The 22,597-nt window shown below is 31.4% G+C and overlaps 1 protein-coding gene across 6 annotated transcripts in view; it reads left to right on the forward strand.

Annotated features, from left to right (window-relative positions):
* The window catches only part of LOC129914753 (furin-like protease 1), a 354,485-nt gene that overhangs the window by 180,699 nt on the left and 151,189 nt on the right, over nt 1-22,597 (forward strand). For all 6 annotated transcript variants that reach the window (XM_055994116.1, XM_055994114.1, XM_055994117.1 and 3 more), the window contains one exon: nt 9,759-10,646. In XM_055994116.1, the coding sequence (XP_055850091.1) occupies nt 9,963-10,646 (684 nt within the window). In that variant the 5' untranslated portion in view covers nt 9,759-9,962. The remainder of the gene's footprint in view (nt 1-9,758; nt 10,647-22,597) is intronic.

Here is a 22,597-nt window from a genome sequence, read left to right on the forward strand (position 1 = left end):
AAATAAATTTTCACATTTTTATCCATTATTTGGATGTTAGGTAAAAACAATTTATGTAATCTCAAAAACTTAACCATGGGTGAATTAAAAACCCACACACGCTACAACCCTCATCTAATCAATCGCATACTACCTTTTGTTTTCCATCATCAACATTCGACCGTGCGATATGGGTACAGCGGATACTTTGGTGCACACATACGATACAATTATCGAATGCGATTCAAATTTTGTACGATAATCGGTACGATAATTGTACCGTGTATTCCATGCTTAAGAGTGAAGGACAATCTTCCATCGCTTAGGCGATAAATGCAATATGTAGAAATGAAATTCTGGCTTATTAAAAACGTGTATGCAAATATTGTTATTGCTGGTCACCCTAAGTAAGTGTATGCTAATATTCTAGGTGCTGACCGTTGTGCTCAAAATATTTTGTGTTTGAAGTCAATTTATGAGAAAATTACATTTATCGCCTAAACGGTGGAAGATTGTCTATGACTCTTAAATAGTTGTTTTCCTTTAATTGCCTAGCCAATCTTTTGGCATTAGTAAATGTATGAAATTTAAGCAACATTTTTGAAAAAAATTTTTTGTTCACAAAAATCTTCAATTAAAAAATTTAATCGCGTTTTTGGGTTCGTCTTTTGGGTGTTTGGGCGCGGATAAAACGTCTGTCATAGGTATTTTTGCAATCAGGGAGTCAAGGGCGTCAGGTTCCAATTGTTTTTAGGTGGTTACCCCAATCCCTAAAAACGCGTAAAAAAACGCGTTTTCGGGCTCGTCTGTCGGGTGTTTGGGCGCGGTTAAAACGTCTGTCATGGGTATTTTTGTAATCAGGGCGACGAGGGCGTCAGGTTCCAATTGTTTTTAGGTGGTTACCCCAATCCCTAAAAACGCGTAAAAAAACGCGTTTTCGGGCTCGTCTGTCGGGTGTTTGGGCGCGGTTAAAACGTCTGTCATGGGTATTTTTGTAATCAGGGCGACGAGGGCGTCAGGTTCCAATTGTTTCCAGGTGGTTACCCTCACTAAATCAATTTTCAGAAAAAATGTACTTTTGATGCACTTTTTCTCAGCAAAGGCGCAGACACATGCTGGCAGACGTTCGTTTTCGTCATCACCATGGCTGGGAGTTATTCTAATATTAATATGAATCGGTTACCTCTCACGCAAAAAATTTGCTCCCAGCTCTCGGTCTATATTGTCTATAGTTGAAATTTTGCGGAGGTAAGGTTAAATTTTTCAAATCTAATTTGTCCTTTTAAAAATAAAATTAACCTTTCGCAAATTAAACTTACAATTTTGCGAGCCAAATGCACCCATTTTCAAATTAAATCCATCTTCTGCAAATTTATTCAATTGAATTTATCATTTATAAATAATTCAATTAAATTTACATAGAAATAAAGAATTTATTAGTTTATGAAACTTAAACATATCTTCAGTTATGATTGGGAAAAAAGATCGAGTTTTTATACCAATTTCAAATGTGGATTGAAGTGAATTCTTATAAATATTAAGTTCAAACATTTGACATTAAAAAGTTGAATTTGATTTGCAAGAGTCACTTTGGTTTGCAAAAAGGAATGAATTTAAGCAAAATGACGAAAAAATGCCTAAGTGCTGTAGGCTCTCTTTGAACTCAGAAGCTCCAAAATGACAATCCATTGCAATTAATCATTCCGCGACGGGGTGGGTGCTGAGAAAAATTATTGATATTTTAAATGAACATTTATTTGATGATGCATCCTTTTTATGCTTGCGATTTCGTTTTAAATTTTTAATTTGCTGTCCTATTATCGTACTCTCTAGCATTAAAATCAGTGTTTTTTTTTTTTATTATTAAAGGAGTACCTATATGTACTATATCAACATTGAATTTTATTTATTTAAGTGAAAACTCATTTAAAAATTCTCTGTAAAATAGATTCCCCGCTGTTCATGGTCGTCCGTTGCCAATTTGTTTCGAAACTTTTTTTCTAAAAGCGCGAAAACATTTACAAGTTTTTTTTTTTTTTTTTTTTTTTGCCCGAAAAGTTCATTTTTTTTTATTTTTGTGTATTATGCACTTAAAAGTAGAAAAACAACATTTAATCGGACCAACAGAGTAGTAGTAGAGTCAAACTTTACGTCTACCTTTTTTTTTTGTACATTTCTATACATTTATACACTTTGTGAACTTTTGCTAGGTGTTTTTTTTTTTTTTTTTGTAGTTGTTTTTATATAAAACTTCCTCTTCTGGTATAATTCTCTAACGGAAACCATGCATTAGAAATACCCAGTCCGATTAATTCGCAGAAAAATACACATTTCCTGTTCTGTACAATTCAGGAGAGCAAAAAAAAAAAAAAAAAAAAAAACAAACTCGAAACACACAAAGAAGCTCAACCGAAAAGCCAGAAAAATGTACAAAAAAAAAAATTTTCTATTTCTATAACATAGAGAAATGTCCTTTTTATGTATTTTTCTTGATTTTTGGAAAGGAATGGAGTTTTCTGGTCGCTTGTTCTTTGTTTTCAATACAACTCTCACTCTCTCTCTCTCTGTTTCAATCTCTTGCTCTTTAAGTTTCTGCAAATAAATTAACGCTAAACAAATTTGTTTTATTTTTTTTTTTGTTGTTGTTGTTTTATTTTCAACTGAAACAGGAGTCGAACAAAATATAAAACTACCTAACATAAGCTTAAAAGTTATTTCCACCAAAGCCAAAGTTTTGTGTTTATCCTAAGCGCGTCCATCAAAAAATCTCATAAAATGACATAATTGATGGTTGTTAACACAAGCACACAAGCAACAAGGATAACAAGGAATTTCGCATTCTTGTTTTCTATTATATTGGTGTTTTTAGGTGTGAACATTCAAGTTCAAGAGGCCATTGGCTATAGAAGTACATTAGTATTAATCTCTTAAGTACAATAAATTGGACAGTTCCTCTCCTCTTTACCTCCCCTTTTCCCGTCCCCCCTTCTCATAATCTACTTATATATAGGTATATCCTCTGGGTCATAATAGCGTAAGTAATGATCCTTGTTGATGCTCATTCCATGACGGATAATGATTATGTTGTTGGTTGGGCGGTATGGTGTTTTCTGGTGGGGGGGGAGGTTGATACACATAATATGGCTTGTCATTATTCATCATGCCATTGGCAGCCATTTTGATAATATGACCGTCCTCGATGATAAATAATATCATTCCAGAGGCAAAAACAGGTCCATCAATATTAATGACCGGCCGACAGCTGAAAATTGTTTCGAATGCTGATTCTAATTGCTATGCATATTGTGAAGTTGTTTGTTGTGCGCGCCATTCTATCTTTGTCTTCAGATGAAAACAAACAAACCGTGAAAGGTCGAATAATTAAAGGTCACAATGTCAGGAGTGGATTTGTTGAAAATTGAACCTTAAGGCAAATTTACACCATATTGGTATTGATGTATCCAGTATTCGTTTTCGAAAAATTAATAAGACTTTTTCTAATTTACAATCCAGACAAATTACTGCTTGTTTTGAGAACCATATAACCGTCTCCCTGATTTCATTCAATTTCAGACGTTGGTATTACCGCTAACCAGTAGCTGTGGTCCGTGAAGCCAAAACTACGACCTCAAAATATGGAAAGAACTCGAGGTGGACAAACAAAAAAGTTTGAATTTCAAAAAAAAAAAAAAAAATTATTTTTGGGAATTAAAGGGACTTTGAATCTGGGTACAAAATTTATTTTTTGAATATATTCTGAACGTAAGGTAAACAAACGACGATTTTGGTATAAAGGACAAACGACCGAAGTTTGAAATAATTTTTGGGAATTTTAGGGGACTTTGAATTTTTTCAGTAGGTACTGTTTTTTAATATTTTCTATAAACGTAAGGTGGACAAACGACCAGTTGTATTATATAGAAATACTCAAGGTGGGCAAACGACACAAGTTTGATTTTTTGAAAAAAGGAGTCATTTTTGAGGATTTTAGGGGACTTTGAATTTTAAAGTACAACATTTTTTTTAAATTTCTAGGGTGGATAAATGAGGAGGACAAAGGACAGAAGTTTATTTTCTTTTAAATAAGCTATTTTTTGGGCATTTTAGGGGACTTTGAATTTTTAAGTACCTACCTACAAGATTTGTTTTTTTACTTGCGATATAGGTACTATATATCAAGTTATGCATTCGTACAAAAAAAAAGTGGAGATAACATTTTTCCATGACATTACGATGGTAGACAATGCCAAAAAAGTGGGTCCCGGAAGTCCGTCTGTCTGTCTGTCTGTCTGTCTGTCTGTCTGTCTGTCTGTCTGTCTGTCTGTCTGTCTGTCAGTCTGTCAGTCTGTCAGTCTGTCAGTCTGTCAGTCTGTCAGTCTGTCAGTCTGTCTGTCTGTCTGTATAAGGAGCTACAGCCTAAACGGATGGCCCGATTAATGTCAAACTTGGTATGTAGCGTTATTTGGCGACTCTCCAGAGGGGTTTTTGGAATTAATTTTTTTGGACCAAAAATAACGGTACTTGTCATATACCGATTTTAGTAAAATTGAAATATCTTGAAAACGGCTCCAACGATTTTGTTTACAAAATTCAAATGTTAGTTTTAAGTTAAGGTCTATATTTCAATGAAAAAATCATTATTAACGGTACCTGCCATAGAACCGCTTTTTTCAAATTCGAATATCTCCGAAATTTCTTATTCGATTTCAACGAAACTTTTTGTGAAGAAGTATTTATATAATTTAAATATAAACCAAAAATAAAATTTCCAAAAAAATAATTTTTGGATTTTTAAAAAAATTTTGAAATTTTTTTTTTGAAAAATCAAATTTTCGAAAACGGGACATTGAATTTTTTTGAAATTTTGATTTTAGATGTTGATTAGTGATTTCTACAAAATGGCATTACAATTTTATTTTAAAACTTTTTTTCCAAAAAATTATTTATAAAAAATTGTTTTTTTAAAAAACGGCTCTAACGATTTTGAAATTTTTTTTCTAAAAATGCACGTTAATATATTAATCAAAACTGCATACTTGTTTAGGAGGGCAATTTAATTTCAGATTTTATTTTTTTTTTCCAAATTTCTATATAAAAGGTCTTAAAAATTTAAGCAACTTTAACTCCAAGAGCAAGTTCGTGCGACCCAGTCGTGCATTTTATTTTTTTATTATCTTTTAAACTTAGGAGACAAAAAACAAAGATTTCCTTAATACTTCCTACAATGCTCACTAGCAATTACCTCGTTCTCAAATTATTATTTGATACGTTAGTTGTTGGCTAATTCTTGTTTTTTATAATCTGGGAAAAAAAAATTAGTAAACTTCCGAAAACCGGGTATGGGCCCCATTTTATCAAATAAGACGTAATCCACCTCTGAAACAACATCATTCATTTATCATCACCACCCACGTACTATGGCACATCATCGTATCGTTCATTCATCTAAGGTCGGTTGCCATCATCGCAGCTAAACAGTATATCCGCACATATTTCGCATCATTACCCATCTAGAAATAAGGAAGTAGTATATAGTTGGTTTATTCTCTCATTGAAGAAAAAAGGAACACACAAATTTGCCATTTGTGGATGGGTCTTATAATATTTTCGAGGTTGATTTAATAGGACCACAAAAGTTACCCTAAAATATAAAGCCCTTGTAATTGAGATGTTAACGTATATATAAATTAAATGCAAACTACGTAGAGAAAGAAAATTTTGTGTTTACCCGTCTTGTAAATTAACAAAAAAAAAAAAAGGTCTAAATAAAATTTTTGGAATACCCTGGAATATTTTAAGCTAGACCTTAATCAGAGGCGTTCTAAAAAATTTTATTAATTTTTGAATGGTGACAAATTAGTTAGTGTTGATGAAGGTTATGGTGTTTTTTTTTTTTTTTCGTAAATTTTTGGCTATGAAACTCTCATTTAACACTAAAAATTAAAGAAATAATTTATTTTATGATAAAAAAAAATTGTTTCTTGGCGATGTTAACTTATCTTAAATATAAAAAGAAAAACACTTTTTCGTAAGGAAAAGTTGGAATTGAAGCTTTATAAGCTCTCCCGCATCATAGTGAAAATTACATTTTCTTATACTTTACTGTTTGACTAACTGGTTCTTGCTTTCCATTTCTATCAAACGTTGCCGCGTCTACAGTTAAAACCCATTTTTTTCAAAACATTTTTAACTCGTTAAATTCAAACAAATTTATCTCAATAAAATTTTCTCTTCTCTCTGAAGCAGTGTCCATTTATCCTTCAATCATGCAGAAAATATTTTATCCTCAAAAATAAAATATACATAACCAAATAAAATACTTTCTTAATAACCAAAACTCAAGACATACCTCCTCGTTTGATATCTTCTCTCTTCTTCATAAAAATAAGGCAACAACTTCATTTCTAACTTCATTCCTTTACGCTTTTTTGATATTGCTTCCGGGAAGTTTTGTAACTTTTATTGGCATTGGAATTCATTTTGAATTTGAATAGATACAAAACTATACATGTATATCCATTTGACAGAGAAACATTGCAAAGTTCGTCTTTTGGTTTTTGAGTTCCATCTTCAGGATACAACAACGTCGACTTTTTCTGTACATTTTCTTGAAAATAACTTTTTCGCATTCGGCATAGAAAACTTTGGAATATTCATCTTCTGCAAAACGATAGTGACAGCATCAGCATAATATCGTGTCTTGTGCACCGTGTCATATCGTCATCTTCGTCGACGATGATGACGACGACGACGTAGTCAAGGGTAGTTGCGTGTCGCACCACCCATCACCCAACCAACCAACCCATCCACCTTGTCCAACTTTATAAGTCCAAAACTAAAAGTACAACATCTCATACCAAACCACCAGAACCGTCCTGCCGTTTCTAACTATTATTATCTACCCCCTTGGCCATAATAACTCATAACTTGCATAAATGCGAGAGTAAATTTAGCATGTTTTCCTTCGGCTAACAATCAACTCTTCTCTTCCCAGTTATTTGATAGCATTCCAGTTGCACAAATTTACATCCAAAACTGAAACAACTGAGATTGAAAATAGATAGAGAAAGAGAGGGAGAGTGAGCAGGAGTTTTAGATGAATCTCTAAGCACACCCTTTTTGGGTTTTACAGTCGATTCTCGAACCCGCGCACCGCCACCCACCAAACAACAACGAAAAACTCTTATCCTTTCATCCGAGGATATGTGCAAGATAATGTTGACTGACCTACATATCCTTCGACGAGGCTCAAATCCAAATGCATTGTGAGCGAGCATATAACACATCTTCATTCCCTCGTTTTATATATGAACGAAACGTCTCTATCTGCCTCTTTATCCCAATGTGTCTAGCTCGACACGAATTTCATAAGTCCATAATGTCTGACGTCTGATTATGTCATGGTTCTTCTTGCTTCGATATTGCGGTTTGCGGCAGCTTTTATATGTGTATTATCTGTTCGTGCATCATGCGAATGCACATTCTCATTCTAACCAAAAAAACAAACACAACAACAAACGACACTTGACTCTCTCTCCTTCTCGCTCTTTCTCAACAAATTGAAAGATATTTTTGCTTGTATTCAAACTTAGACTCTGGATGATGGCGGGGGCTTTGAGTTGAAGAGTTAGAATTATAAGGAACAACATTGCATTCGGTTATGGGTTCTGTAGATTTTCTTAATTATCCACCCGAAGAAGATGATTTGTGTGTGTGTGTGTGTGTGTGTGTGTGTGTGTGTGTGTGTGTGTGTGTGTGTGTGTGTGTGTGTGTGTGTGTGTGTGTGTGTGTGTGTGTGTGTGTGTGTGTGTTTCATTTACATACTCGTATAAAGATGTTTTGTTAGCATGTTGCGGGGAATAACCACAAAAATCAAGAAATCATGAAAATATTTTCAGTTCAATTGTTTTATTGCATACATTTGGGAGGTAAAAGAAGATGTCTTATATTTTGTGTCCAATGTTAAATTTTAAAGAAAATAATTTGAGATAACTTAACGAAAAATTTACGTTCCATGTTTAAAATTCGCATCGTCTTGGTTCAATTAAGTAATTTCTGATTCGAACTTTCCTTCTTTACCAAGAGTTACCCAAGGCTTATTGCAATGGGCCATCACACCAGAGGCTTTGGGTTCAAATTCAGCCCCTCGATTCATCACCTTAATGTAAAAAAAAAATTATAACAGGCTGATCTATAGTATATTTTTTTGAAATCGGAGAACTTTCCACCGTCCATTATCGCAGGTAAAAAAAAAACAAGTTTTTGTTTGTTTCTCAACAACAAAAAGTTTTTTAATCAAAAGTGGTTAACAATCTTTTAGCTGAGTTTATTTAAGATACAATTGCCTTTGAAGTTTTACATAACGTTCACCGTTTAGAAATAAGACAAGATCAAAGTTTCATACATTATATAGAGCCTAAAAGTGTGCAATTTAATTGTGTGTTATTACGATATTAACACCTTGAATTGGATTCACAACAACGAATAACACCAACAAGGTTAGGAGATATCAATGCAATGATATCAATCATTTTAGTGATAAAATACGATTGTTTTTTTTTTATTGTATACTTTTAGGCTTACTAGTACAAACAATCAATATTTCCTAAAAAAGTAAATATAAAACTTCTGTGATTCTGTGTACTCAGAACTATATTAAAAGACATTTAAGAATTTAAGAAGAAAAGAATATTTTTATGTGACATACAAATAATACAAAAAATATCTCCATTTACAAAAAAGAATATTGGCATTTTAATAGCCAAAACGCTAAGGAACGAAAAACTTGTAACTAGATTACATGAGTAAACCTTAATTTTGTCTCCTTGGAAAAAACCCTAACCACCAATTATTGTCTGTTTGTATAAATTTTAAACCTTATCAACCGCATAACATCATTTACCATTTAACCAAATGTATATCTATTTATTTAAATTAACTAAAACATGTGGTTTATGTTCAACGCACAATCCGCAATACACCATTCCTATAACCCTTTTCAATCATATTAAATCAAAGAGAAAACTAACATTAACTTGACTGCAGCTTTTGAGAAACTAAAAAAAAAAAAAAAAACTAAAACAAACAAACCGCAATACCACAGTAAATAGTTGTGTTAACTTTCATTTATTCTCCATAATATTTCCGTTTTAATCCCATTGTGTTATGCGCCCCGTTCTACTCTTAAACATGCCCTTTTTCTTAAGGTTAATTGCAAAATAATTCGCTTTTTCTGCAACCACTTCATCAAACTCAACCCCGCAGTGTATTAAATCTTTTGTTTCTGCGGTAGCCCTCAACAAGTGTGAAAGCTAAAAGACTCACTTCTTTAATAGGATATTAAAAAAAAAATTTTAAAATCATTCTTTTCGTATATAGAAGGCGAAAGCTATAGTATAACAACCCACAGAGAGCTTGGCCTTGGTTTATACTTTACACAGTGTTGGAGAGCTCTGGGCTCCAAGCAATATCCTTTTCTCTTGCTGTCCGACCTGATTTAAATTGATTGCATTTTAATTGAACCCATTCACCCCACTTTTGCACTCTCTTTTCAAAAAGTTTATGGCAAAGTGCAGAAAAAAATGCGCCATGTTGTAAAATATAAAAAAAATTGAAAAAAAAAAACTGAAATCTTTTCCTAGAAAGATCCTTATAATCGAGTTATCCTTACGAGAATAAATTGAATTTCAACAGAAAATTTTTTTCTCATTTAATCATAATTTATCCCTCGTTTTATACAATTTTTTTTTATTATTTTCTCTTTTCTTTTTTCTCTTCAGATTCGTATACTCGCACAGTCATATTGATGAACAAATCCATCATAAGAAACATAGAAACAGCACTCAGGACATTGGACATCCTAGGCAGCTCACATCGTCGTAGATAGAAAACCGATTCTACTATTAAGTAGCATTAGAGTTTTTTTTTCGTTTTATATTAATAATAAGGACATTTAAGGATATTTAATATTAAAGCCAAACAAAATGAAAAACGATGTAGTACGGTGGACAACTTCGTCCTTAACATCACCACACAACTCAGCTAACATGACTGTGATCGAAACAGCATCAGCGAGAACAAAAGTATCAAATTCTAGCAGCTCAATAGTTAAGCATCACAAAAGTCCTCGCCGCCGAAATTTATCATTATCAACATTATCATCAGTGACGTCCTATAATTCTACCACCCCTTTAACAACAACTATTATGACTAGCACCTCCACCACCACCAATAAAATAAATAGAAAAATCTTAAACAATTATTGTGATAATAGTACGCAGCTTGGTGTATCCAAATCAACTACAAATAATAATAATAATGAAACATCAAGTAAAAATGTGTGGCGGCAATCGACAGGACGACACACATTAGACTTAGAGAGGATGAGGTCGAGGTCATCGACGATATTTATGAGACCTCGAGCATTTTTCGTAGATAAACGGACTGATTTCACAAAATTCTTAGTTTTATGTCTGCAAATAAGTGTTGTGTTGTGTTTGTGTAGCTCGAATGTTGGCGTTGTTGCTGACGATAGTGAATTAGAGGCAAATCCATCGACGCCCGGTGGGCATTTTACACATACGTGGGCTGTTCATGTGCCGAATGGTGAAGAAGAAGGATTAGCTGATCGGGTGGCCAGCGATCATGGTTTCATCAATTTAGGAAAGGTAAGTTTGTTTAATGTGAAAGTATAAAAAATATATTTTTTTTTTCATGAATAAGGAATTTCAATCCTGAAAGAAAGTGGCCATGACTTCATTAAGAACAAAAATAATCGAATTATGGAGGTATTTCCCATCGAGTTGGGAAATTTGTTTAGATCTTGTTAGGTTGTTGACAGTATTATAAACGTGATTTGTAAATACGGTGACTATATTTCTGGAAGCGAATCCTGGGACCGATAAGAAACTCGTTGGATCGTTTTGAAAATATAGATTATTCAAAATCTATACGAAATATTACGAAATCATAAATCAAGAAAATGGTTTTATAATAATGTCTGTTAATAACAACTTCTAAAAAAATATTTTTTTAATAAAAATCGGGAGAGCTGTTTTTTAACATTTTAATTTTATTTTAAATGATTTTGAAATTGTATGATCTTTAATACAACTTTTAACATGTCTTTAAAAGTTTTGAAACTTATATAAGTTCATTACTCTTCCATATGTCGTTCTTTACCTATTCGGAAACATTTTACCTGATGTAGCAACCTGACAAACAGAAGCTGGAACTAAATAATTGACGAACATTAAAAAAAAAAAAAAAAACTAAAGCCTAGTCTAGAGGCGAAACGAAAATTTTCATACAAAACCAGCACAAAATTTTGCTTTTTGTTGCACAATACGCAGCTTAGGTAACGAAATTCTTACCTGTGCTAGAATATATGGAGATTTTTCAATCGTTTGTCACTCCCATTTATTTGTCTAGGCAATTTTTCTTGCAGCAAAAGTTCTTTGACTTTGGAGACTTAAATTTTCGTTTTGCTTCAGCAGCGTACTAGGCTTAATGCTTTATCCGAAAAATTAGAAAAATTTTAATTTTCAGCCACTGTTTTCTTGTTTTCCGTACAAAATATTTAAAATATTGATTATAAAAATCAGAGAATGTCCAAATACGGGACAATCACGGGACAAATTACAAAATACGAGACACTTATACATATGTCCCGGGTTTCTTAAACAAAAAGCTGGGACAAGCTATAGAAATACGGGCCAGTCCCGGGTAAACCGGGACGGATTAAAATCAACGAAGTGTTCCAATACCATCGAAGTTGCTCCAGTAAAACTGACGTGTTTTTCCAGTTAAATTAACAGAATGCTCTGGTAAAATCGATGAACGGCTATGGTAAAATCGACCCAGTGAAACTAACGGATTTCTTAAGAAGAATCAATGGATTGCTCTTTTGAAATAGACAGGTTGCCTGGTAAAATTGACGTTTTGTCCCGGTTAAATAAAAAATCAGGTTGATCTAGCAAAACCGCTAAAATTGCATCGCTTATATCAACTCCGGTAAAATAAAGTAAGTGCCCTGGTTAAATTGACAGGTTTCTTTTGTAAAATCAATGTGTTGTCCCTGTAAAATTAACAAATCGCTCAGGTTAAATCAACAATGCCATGGTAAACTGTAACACTTAATTTTGGATGTGATACCACGATTAATGGAAATTACAAAATTATGAGCTCCGTGAAGCCAAAACTGAAAATTTTTTAACCAAATTTATCTAATTCGTTTGTCCATGTTTGTCCACCTAAAATTTTCGTTTGTCCACCCTTCAAAAAAATTTTAGAGGAAATTCTTTTTTTTTTTAATAGGAAGTCTAAAAAATGAAAAATTGTCTAAAACGCTCAAATTTTGAGATAGAAGAATAAAACCAACTGCAATCGTTTGTCCACCTCGAGTTCTATATACATACCAAATATTATCGTTTTTCCACCCCAGTGCAATTCCAAAACAAATTTTGCACTGAAAAATTGAAATTCCCCTAAAATCCACAAAAATCAATTTTTATCAAAAATTCAAACTGCTGTTTGTCCACCTCGAGTTCTTTACTCATCGTTTGTCCACCCTCTCTTTAGGAGATATTCCAAAAAGAATTTTTGTATAGCAACTCTCAAAAAAGTACGCATACACCACAGTGTACCTCTACTGAAAATTAAAAAGTCCTCAAAAATTATTATTTTTCAAAAATTCAAACGGCAATCGTTTGTCCAAAATCGTCGTTTGTCGTTTGTTAAAAAATATTCAAAAAACAAAATTTGTACTAAAAATTTCAAAGTCCCATAAAATCTCCAAAAATTGATTTTTTTTTTTCAAAATTTCAAATTTCTGTCGTTTGTCCACCTCGAGTTCTATACGCATACCAAAAATTGTCGTTTGTCCACCCTACGTTTAGAAGATATTCAAAAAAACAAATTCTGTACTGAAAAATCGAAAAAAAATATTACGCATACACCACAGTGAAAATTTCAAAATCCTCAAAAATTAATTTTTTTCAAAAATTCAAACTGCAATCGTTTGTCCACCTCGAGAAATGGATACAAACAAAAAATGACTTTTTAATGGCAAAATATGGAATTCATTAAAAAAAATTAATTTAAAACAATTCAAAGGAAACATGAGTAAATTTTCAAGATTCAAAAATAATTTCCAGTTCCTGGTTAGAACTCTCACAAATCCGTAATTCAAATGCATGTTGTTGAACGTGTATTTATTTACCTAGCTAATATGCCAACATAAAAAAATTCTTTTCCATGATTTTGAGTATTCTCACTTTAGTTTTTAGTTTTATTTTCTTCTTTTTTTTTAATTATTTGATTGCTCATTACGACCATAAATAAAGTTGAGAAAGCTACAAATTTCCTCTAATTTTTTTTTTCTCTTCATAGTTTTGCCTCTTTCTAGGGTAAATAAACCATTGACATTAACCGGAAAGAGGAAACTAAATAAAAATTTCTTCTTTTTCTAAAAGAAAAAAATGCATCCTTTGAAAGAAACTTATTTTCTATAGAAAAGAATGTTGAATAGTAAAAAAAAAACACAAATAAAAAAAAAAAAACATTTGCAAATATGGATGTGCTTTAATTGGGTTGTATGTTCTTTTCCTCTCTATCTCTGGTTAGGGTGTTTACTGAGCCATTTTTGTATAGTTATCATTTTTTTTTTAATTACGTCTATATAAGTGTCTGTTTGGTTGGTTACCAAGTTGCAGGTCATTGCATTCTAACGTTAAGTTTTCGTGGAATTATTTTCAATTAAAATTTATTAGTGAAATTATATTGAAAAGTGGGTTTTCAAAAAACAAAAGTACGCGTAAACAATCTGTTTTGTTGTGAAGTGGGTTTCGGTTGTTTTATAGAAATCCTTACCTTTTAATCCAACTTCATCTTTATTCCAAAATAAATCCAGAATATATATACAAGTTCGAATCTGAAAAAATTAAGGTTTCCATTTAAAACCGTCGTCTGTGAAGCAAAATACCCAAAGTGCACAAAGAAAAGCTACCCCACCTTAAAAAATACTAACTTATATGAATTAAATTAATATTTAAAGCCTTAAATACTTATAAATTGTTTTTATATTCACATCTCTTGAAGTGTCAAAAAATTAATTTTACTGACCAACGGCTACATACACACTTAACCATTTATAAATTGAAAATTTTGTTTCTCCAACTTAAAAATTTATTTATTTGATAACGGTTTATCTGGATCTCACCCATGGGTAAAAACCATTTGTTAATAATAATAAAGGAACAAAAAAAAAAATAATAATCCCTATCGGATTCGTTTGATAAAATAAAAGTTTCCTTATCCCAACAATTTGTCAGCTTTTGACCTTTATTTGCAAACCTATATTCTATGGCCGGGATATCACCTCGGGATAACCGGAATACCATTTATCATTCTCCCAAAACGAATATTCCACAAAAAAAGGACATTAATATCACCTCTCGTAAAACCGAAAATTTACCCTTAAGGGCTTTGGTTAAGTTTTTTTTTTTTTTCAATTCACTTTCCCTTTCATCCAATCAAACTCGAAATACAAAAAAAAAAAAATAAACTACAGTAATAAAACTTTCTCCTCTAAAAGTGTTTGAAAAAGTTCTCGTTGGGAATTTTGTGACTGTCCTTTTAAGACTATCACACAGTCAACTGAATTTACTATACCCAAAGAACACTAACCCCTTACCAAACTTTCGTGGTAACATGTCACCATCACGGTCTTCATCATCAACATCATCATCTTGAATAGCCTCCAAGAGTCATAAAAAAAAAAGAAAATAAATTTCACATCCTCATGATCTTATCCTCTATCGTCATCATTGCTTTATAGGAGTATATCCTTGCACTCTCATCTGAAAACTTTTATTTTCGGATACAGATTTCTTATGTTGCTTCAAAGGAAGGGATGAGGTTGGATTTCAATAAAAAAAAAAGTCACAAACTTCCTATAACAAGATATGGTAAAATGCGGCCACCCACTACTCACACAGCTGTATGATACTTATACACATAGTTGGCTCCAACACCTTTCACATTGCCATCAAGAACAAGTCTCATAGGATCTTTATCCTTTAGATCCAGATCCATATCCAAACCACTCAACTATACTCCATCGTATTATTTTGAAAGTTTTTTGTGTTCATTACGGATTCTTGTTCCCTTTTGTCAAAAAAAAAAAAATAAGGCAAAAGAAAATGCAATTCTCTTGCTGATTGGAGAATGAGAGTCTCTTAGTTTTGAGAGTTATAGTGGTAAAGTAGAAAGCAATATGAGTAGGTACATAATACTGAAGCACTCAAATCAGATTTTAGCTTCTTACAGTGGTTATCTATAGAAGGGTTGGACTTTTTAGTTTGAGTTTGTCATTTTTGTTTTCAATTTTTGAAATTTGATCCTTCAAAAAGACGAGAAAAGAAAATGCAAGTCAAAAAGTTGGTAAATGTATGTTTTGAAATGGTAGAGATTTTTTTGGAAATCAATAACAGATTTACTCACTTCGTGTAAAAATTTTGTTCTAGTTACATTATGTCATTTTGTCACTTGAGTAGACGAGCTTTTACTGAAATAAAATTATGGGATTCCTTCTGCTTTTCTCAAAAAAAAAAAAACTGTGTAGATATTCACTTTTTGGACTTGAAAATAATTTCTACATTTTTGCATGCGATATGGTTACAATCACGCATAACATAACAAAGGAAGAAAATGCGAAAAAAAGTGTGTCCTACCTACACCACCTGAAGCGATTGGTTTCAAATATCAAAGTTTACGGTTTTTGATGTTCTCAAGAGGGAAAATTGGAATTTTTTAGGGCCAAAATTAACGCTAATATTAGATTAGAATGGGAAAAGTTGTTTTTCTCAGAAACGACGAATTTAATAAAAATAAAATATGTGAGCTCTGGAATAATAATGGTCGACTCATCAAATTAAACAAAATATTATTAAATGGTATTGACGATACCTGCCATTGAGAACAACCGATTTCAACGAATATTTTTAACCAAAATCGTTTTGATTAAATTCAAGTAATTATTTTTTTAGTTCAAAAAACGAATTTTTTTAAGTCGAAATTATTAAATTTTGCATTTACAGGTCAAGTAATATATCTTTTTTTTATGACATACCAATGACAATTTTTTTGATAAGTGTCATACGTACAATTTAAAACTATTAAAAAAAAAACAGCACCAACGATTTTCAATTTTTTTTTTCTAAAAATTCTTTGTAATGGTTGGAGGCCAAAACCATTTAAAGAGATATTTTTTATAATATTAAAACAAACTATTATATTATTTTCTTTTTTCTTATAAAATAAAATCAAAAATATTCTTTTATCAATTTTCACTTAATAAAGCTTTAATATTCTTAGCAAATTTTATTTCTTAAGAGCACGAATTTGCAACGTATTGATGGATTTTATTTTTAATATTAAATCAAATTCTCAATTTTCTGTTAAGTACAAAAAGTGTATCCATCAATTTTGTCTGAGGTTTGTCTGTACGTCGAACTACAGTGGGAAAATGTCTAATATTGATTCTAAGCAACTTCTCTTTTTTTACTTTGAAATACCAACTTTTATTAAATAAAAGCGTTCTTGAGGAACATTTTTTTCTTTTGATTATGAAACAGCAATTTGTTTTCTTAAAATTAGCAAATGATTTTTATATCATGTATTTCAGTTTTTAAACTTAAAACAGAATACTAAACAAAACATACATTATAAAAGTTAAGTTCTTGAATAGTTATTCATTTTTGTATCAGTTTTTTTAGTCGTTATAAAATTTCTTTTTTTTTTTAAATATCAACTCATAAGTCAAAGTATTTTATCAATTATTATTCAAAAATTTAACTATTTTTGAGTTTTACTTAGTTTGTAAACAAGCTTACATATGTATAAATGAAGAGAAAACCATAAAATTATCTCAAAAGGTTTGCCTATAATTCCAAAATTTTTTTATAATTCAACATTAGCTGTGTTTTGTTTTCCTGTGATCCAGATCACATCATTGTATATATTTGTGAAACAATAACAAAACAAAATCCTGTTTCTGTTGTAAAGCTAATAAAAACAATGATCTGTTATGAATCACAAGGAAAATAAAACACAGCTTTTATTTTATTTTAAACGCAAAGTAAAAACAAACTACTCAATAGTATGTATTTGTTTATGTTGTACGAATAATAGGTATCAAAAAATGAGTAGGTATCTTATTTCTAAAAGTTTATGTTCAGAAAATGATATCTTAACTGACAAACATGTCTTTGACAAAAATGTTACTCATACACCATAGTGACCTCTTTGGTTTCTTTGGAAAATTGATATGGTTTTGAATGTTAAACTAAACACTAATAAGAGCATAGAATACAATTAACAAAAAATGTACAAAAAACGTAAACATTTGAAAAAAAAAACTGATTCCCCCAATTAAAGTAAATTTTTAAGAATTTTACCCTCCCGCCTTTGTTGCATCATATGTGAAAAAAATTACAAATATACGAAAAATTGTTTTTTTTTTCAGAATTGGTTTATGCCAGATTCCGTTGTTTGCGGTCAATCAAAAGTTCCAAAAACCTACATAGAGAGTTTCCCCTTCATCCAATACTAATCCTAAGTTTCACTTTTCCTCGTGTTAATTCAATTTACATGTAAACACTATTTTCATTTAAATATTGTTAACCCATGCAAGCATAATGCTGTTTTCAAATAATGCAAACCTTATTTCCTCTACTCGCTAATTCATCAAATTTCATATTGCACAACCATCAATTTATTGTGCCTGCACTTGACTCGGTATTAAAATATACGGAAATTGCAATGGGGCGTACATTGCAAACACGCATATCCTCCAAACCAAGCCAACCGTTATTTATGATATATAAATTCACTTCAAAACTAATCCAAAATAAATTATGGTTTTGTCTAAACCGTTTCTAATTGAATTCCTCCTTACGTTTACGTTTAAGTACATATAATTTTAAACGTGTTATGAAATTGTTGTTGGTGGATTATAGAAAACGGAAGAAGTCTTCCTTCGTCTATATAAATGTCCTGCTCGACATCGTGTCGTTTTATGGAAACTAAATTTAATCCACTTTTCCTTTTAGATCTTTAGGATTGAAGTTGGAACACTTAAAATGAAAACATATTCCAAAATTCAATTATGAATAGAAGAAGAAGATGTCAGTGCGAAATCTCGTTCTCTCATTTGTCGTTTTCTTAGTAAAAGAGTGAAGAGGTGAAGAGTTTGGGGAGGATATACTCGCGGTCTTTTTGCATCGTTTATACCACCTACATACTACTTTTTTTATTTTATTTTTTTTTTTTTTTTAATTGGAACTTGAGTACCTTAAGCAAACCTCATTACGTGAATAATATTATAGTGAGCCACTTTACCCCCACCCCAGCAGCATATCATCATCATCATCGTTGTCGTCCTTTTTTTTAGTTTTTGTTTTTTTGTCAATACACCAGGAGCTACCTGACTATATGGCATTTTTGTGAGCTGCTCTATGCAACTATGCTGGAGCCAATGAAATATGATTCTTCTCCCGGTACCCGGTAACTGTTTGTATAAAATAAAGTATGCCATCTAGCGTTCTGTTTAATTAAAATGCACATCGCGTTGCGTTGGCAGTGGCACGTGTATTTACCGGCAATTACCTACCGTTTCTTAAAAAAAAAAAAAAATAGAAGAAAAAAAAATAAAATCAAACAACGACTCTTTGCAATTAGCTTATATTGAAATTTAATTTAATTTAAGGACAATATGGAGAGAAAATTTATTATTCAGTTGAAGCTATTTTTTGTTTTCTTTTTAATGAAAATTATGTGAAGAAGCATGGAAATAATACTAATTGACCGATCTCTTCTTGAATATATTTAGACGTAAGTCAGTTCTTGCTTGCTTGAAATATATTTACATAAAATAATGTGTATAAAAAAACTTATAGGTAATAAGTTTCAATTCAATATTTATATTAAAAATTATTTTAAAAAGTAATAGGAAATTAAATAAACTCCCTTGTAAATTCGATTCACCTTTATAGAAATAAAATTCATTCATTTGCAAAACAAATTCACCCTTTTTCAAATGATTTTCACCTTCTGAAAATCAAGTGCGCTTGAAATTATCAATTAATTCACTTTATTTAAATTTTTTTACTTGCGATATAGGTCCTATATATCAAGTTATGCATTCGTACAAAAAAAAAAGTTGACATAACATTTTTCCATGACATTACGATGGTAGACAATGCCAAAAAAGTGGCTCCCGGAAGTCCGTCTGTCTGTCTGTCTGTCTGTCTGTCTGTCTGTCTGTCTGTCTGTCTGTCTGTCTGTCTGTCTGTCTGTCTGTCTGTCTGTCTGTCTGTCTGTCTGTCTGTCTGTCTGTCAGTCTGTCAGTCTGTCAGTCTGTCAGTCTGTCTGTCTGTCTGTATAAGGAGCTACAGCCTAAACGGATGGACCGATTAATGTCAAACTTGGTATGTAGCATTATTTGGCGACTCTCCAGAGGGGTTTTTGGATTAATTTTTTTGGACCAAAAATAACGGTACTTGTCATATACCGATTTTAGTAAAATTGAAATATCTCAAAAACGGCTCCAACGATTTTGTTTAAAAAATTCAAATGTTAGTTTTAAGCTAAGGTCTATCTTTCAAGGAAATTTTTTTTTTTTAAATCATTATTAACGGTACCTGCCATAGAATCGTTTTTTTTAATTCCGATTATCTCTTAAACTGCTTATTCGATTTCAACGAAACTTTTTGTGAAAAAGCATTTATACAATTTAAATATAAACCAAAAATAAAATTTCCAAAAAAATAATTTTTGGATTTAAAAAAAAGAAATTGAAAATTTTTTTTTGAAAAATCAAATTTTCGAAAACGGGTCATGAAATTTTTTTGAAACATTGTTTTTAGATGTTGATTAGTGATTTCTACAAAATGGCATACCAATTTTATTTTAAAACTTTTTTTCCAAAAAATTATTTATAAAAAATTAGTTTTTTTAAAAAACGGCTCTAACGATTTTGAAAATTTTTTTTCTAAAAATGCATGTTAATATCTCAATCAAAACTGCATACTTGTTTTGGAGGGCAATTTAATTTCAGATTTTATTTTAATTTTTTAAAAAAACGAATTTTATTTTTTTTTTTAAATTTCTATATAAAAAGTCTTAAAAATTTAAGCAACTTTAACTCTAAGAGCAAGTTCGTGCGACCCAGTCGTGCATTTTATTTTGTAAGGTGCTTTGTCATTTACCCTAAGTCTTAATTCTTTAATCTTAATGAACCGATCGATGAATCAAAATTTAAACGATTTTGTTTTCAATCTTAAATTTGAAGTAAAATTTCTTAAAAACGGTATGTTAAAAGTGTTAAAGTCTGCAGAGTTATGAAAAATGACAGATCATAAGTGTGATGTTTCAAATGTAAAATAGGTTTTAAGTTCAAGAAAATCAAATATTTTCTTAAGGTGAATTTGATTTGCAAGAGGGTGAATTTGATTTGAAAACGAATGAACTTAATTTTTAAAGTGAATTTTGTCTAGAGACGTCTTCTATCTGAGAATGTAGTTTATAGTAACGTCTGCTATCACAGATTGTGAATTATAATGTAGTGACCAGTGGCGTATTGAGGGGGGGGGGGGGGCTCAGGGGGCTCAATCCCCCCCCCCCCAAGCCTCAAGATCATGTTATTATTTAGCTGATTTCATCATAATGTACATGATTAACTAAAACTTGTTTGTAATTCTTAGAGCTTTAGAGGCAGCTCAGATGCTCGAGCCCCCTCAAAATTCTGAAACGGCTGTTTTGTGTTTGTTTGAGTAAAAGACTTAGCTGACGTTGAGGGTTGGGATACATTTTTTTCGGATTTAAGTCCAATTCGGAATTTTCAAATCATTTTTTTTGGTATTTTGACATCGAATCACATCACCGTTAAATTATTAAAAAACTTCTTACGCAATCTCAAAACGCCGCATCGTCTTTTCTCAAAGATATTGAAATAGAAATTTTTGATATCTCAAAATCTTAGTTGTCAACATAACTAAGGGTTCTTTTGCAAATTTCAGTTTGCGCTTCTGATTTGGATTACAAAAGCAACTTTTTACGAAGAATTATATATTTTATTGAAAATTAGTTTTTGAGACTTTCACGTTCTGCATTTCACTTTTTGCGCATTCACTTGCCGATAGTGAAATTAGGTGTTCTGCATTTTTGCACTCGTTTAGATTTTCTGATCGAAATTAATTCATATTGTTTCTGTTTGTGAATTTGGTGCCTTTTGAAATTGAAAAGTGATTTCAATTCACTTTCAGACGAATTGCGGAACATGGGCGGTTATATTTAAAAATAGTGATGACATGAGTATAGCTCAAAAACTAGATGTTATAGGAATAAAAAGATGAATAAAAAAATGAGAAAACATTTTCGTACATTTACCCTATAAAATTTTTTATAGGGTAAATGAAATCGAAAATTTTCTAGCCCCCTCCAAATTTTTTTCTGCATACGCCACTGGTAGTACCATATGCTTTTTCAAATTGTGCTTTATAGTGACGTCTGCTATCTTAGATTGTGATTTGTAGTGAAAAGGATTAAATTATTATAAAATCATTTTAAAATCCTTTTAAAAGAAATGAATAAAGTGAACTGCAAAGGCTTAGTTAAAAACTGGATTCGACGAGTACCTATACCCCAGCCTATTACAAAAACCATCTCACAAAATTCTTTCGCTGCCGGCTGTACCCAAAAATTGTGTTAGAGGAAATAATACCCTCCCTGTCTCGCCAGAATTGCTTTATAATTTGTATCTCTTCATTTAAGTTATTCTGTGCTGCTGGCGAGGCATTCGAAAAAAGCAACGAATATTCATTGCAATTGAAGTAATATGGCAACACTGTTCTGAATATTTCACTTCATTTTTACCAAAAGTTAATAATGTTTAGAAACCAAAATTTTCAGCCTGCCATCCCTAAAATATCTTCATTGACTGTGCTACCACAAATTTTATATGTTTTTTTCCCTATTTGCAAAATGAACCGAAATAAAGTTGTGTTCTTTTTTTACTTCCCGCATAAATAACTCCCTTTGGTAATGAAATTGTCCATTAATTACTTTTGATGATACAGCCGAATCCTTTTTATGTATAAGGTCAATGTCGCTATTTTATTTAATGGTTGTAATATTCTCGTCATAAAGGGAATTATGTACACAAACTAAAAAAGCAATTTACTGCCAAAATATAACCTAACAGGCATATTATTTTTATTTTCTGTACATCTTTTTTTCTTTTGAATATTAGAAGAACTTTTGCGGTAGCGGTGTGGTAAATGTAATCAAAAATTTTGTTTGTCGAACAAAAAATTATTCAGCAGCTCCCCCAGGGTGACTAAAAAATGTAAATCTTGCACAATATAATTTATTTTTATCTAAAAAAAAAAAAAAAACAAAGGTTAACCCTCTCATAAATCTTATTAGACCCAAGACTACTAAAACTTGATGACGTGGTTTGTAATTTATTTAACGTACCTTTATTGAGAATTTTTTAAAAGGTGTTTTGGGGTACAAAAAAAAAAAGGAAATAGTTGATGTTAATGGTTGACTTTGGTAT

Source organism: Episyrphus balteatus, chromosome 3 (assembly GCF_945859705.1).
Source record: "Episyrphus balteatus chromosome 3, idEpiBalt1.1, whole genome shotgun sequence".
NCBI lineage: Eukaryota > Metazoa > Arthropoda > Insecta > Diptera > Syrphidae > Episyrphus > Episyrphus balteatus.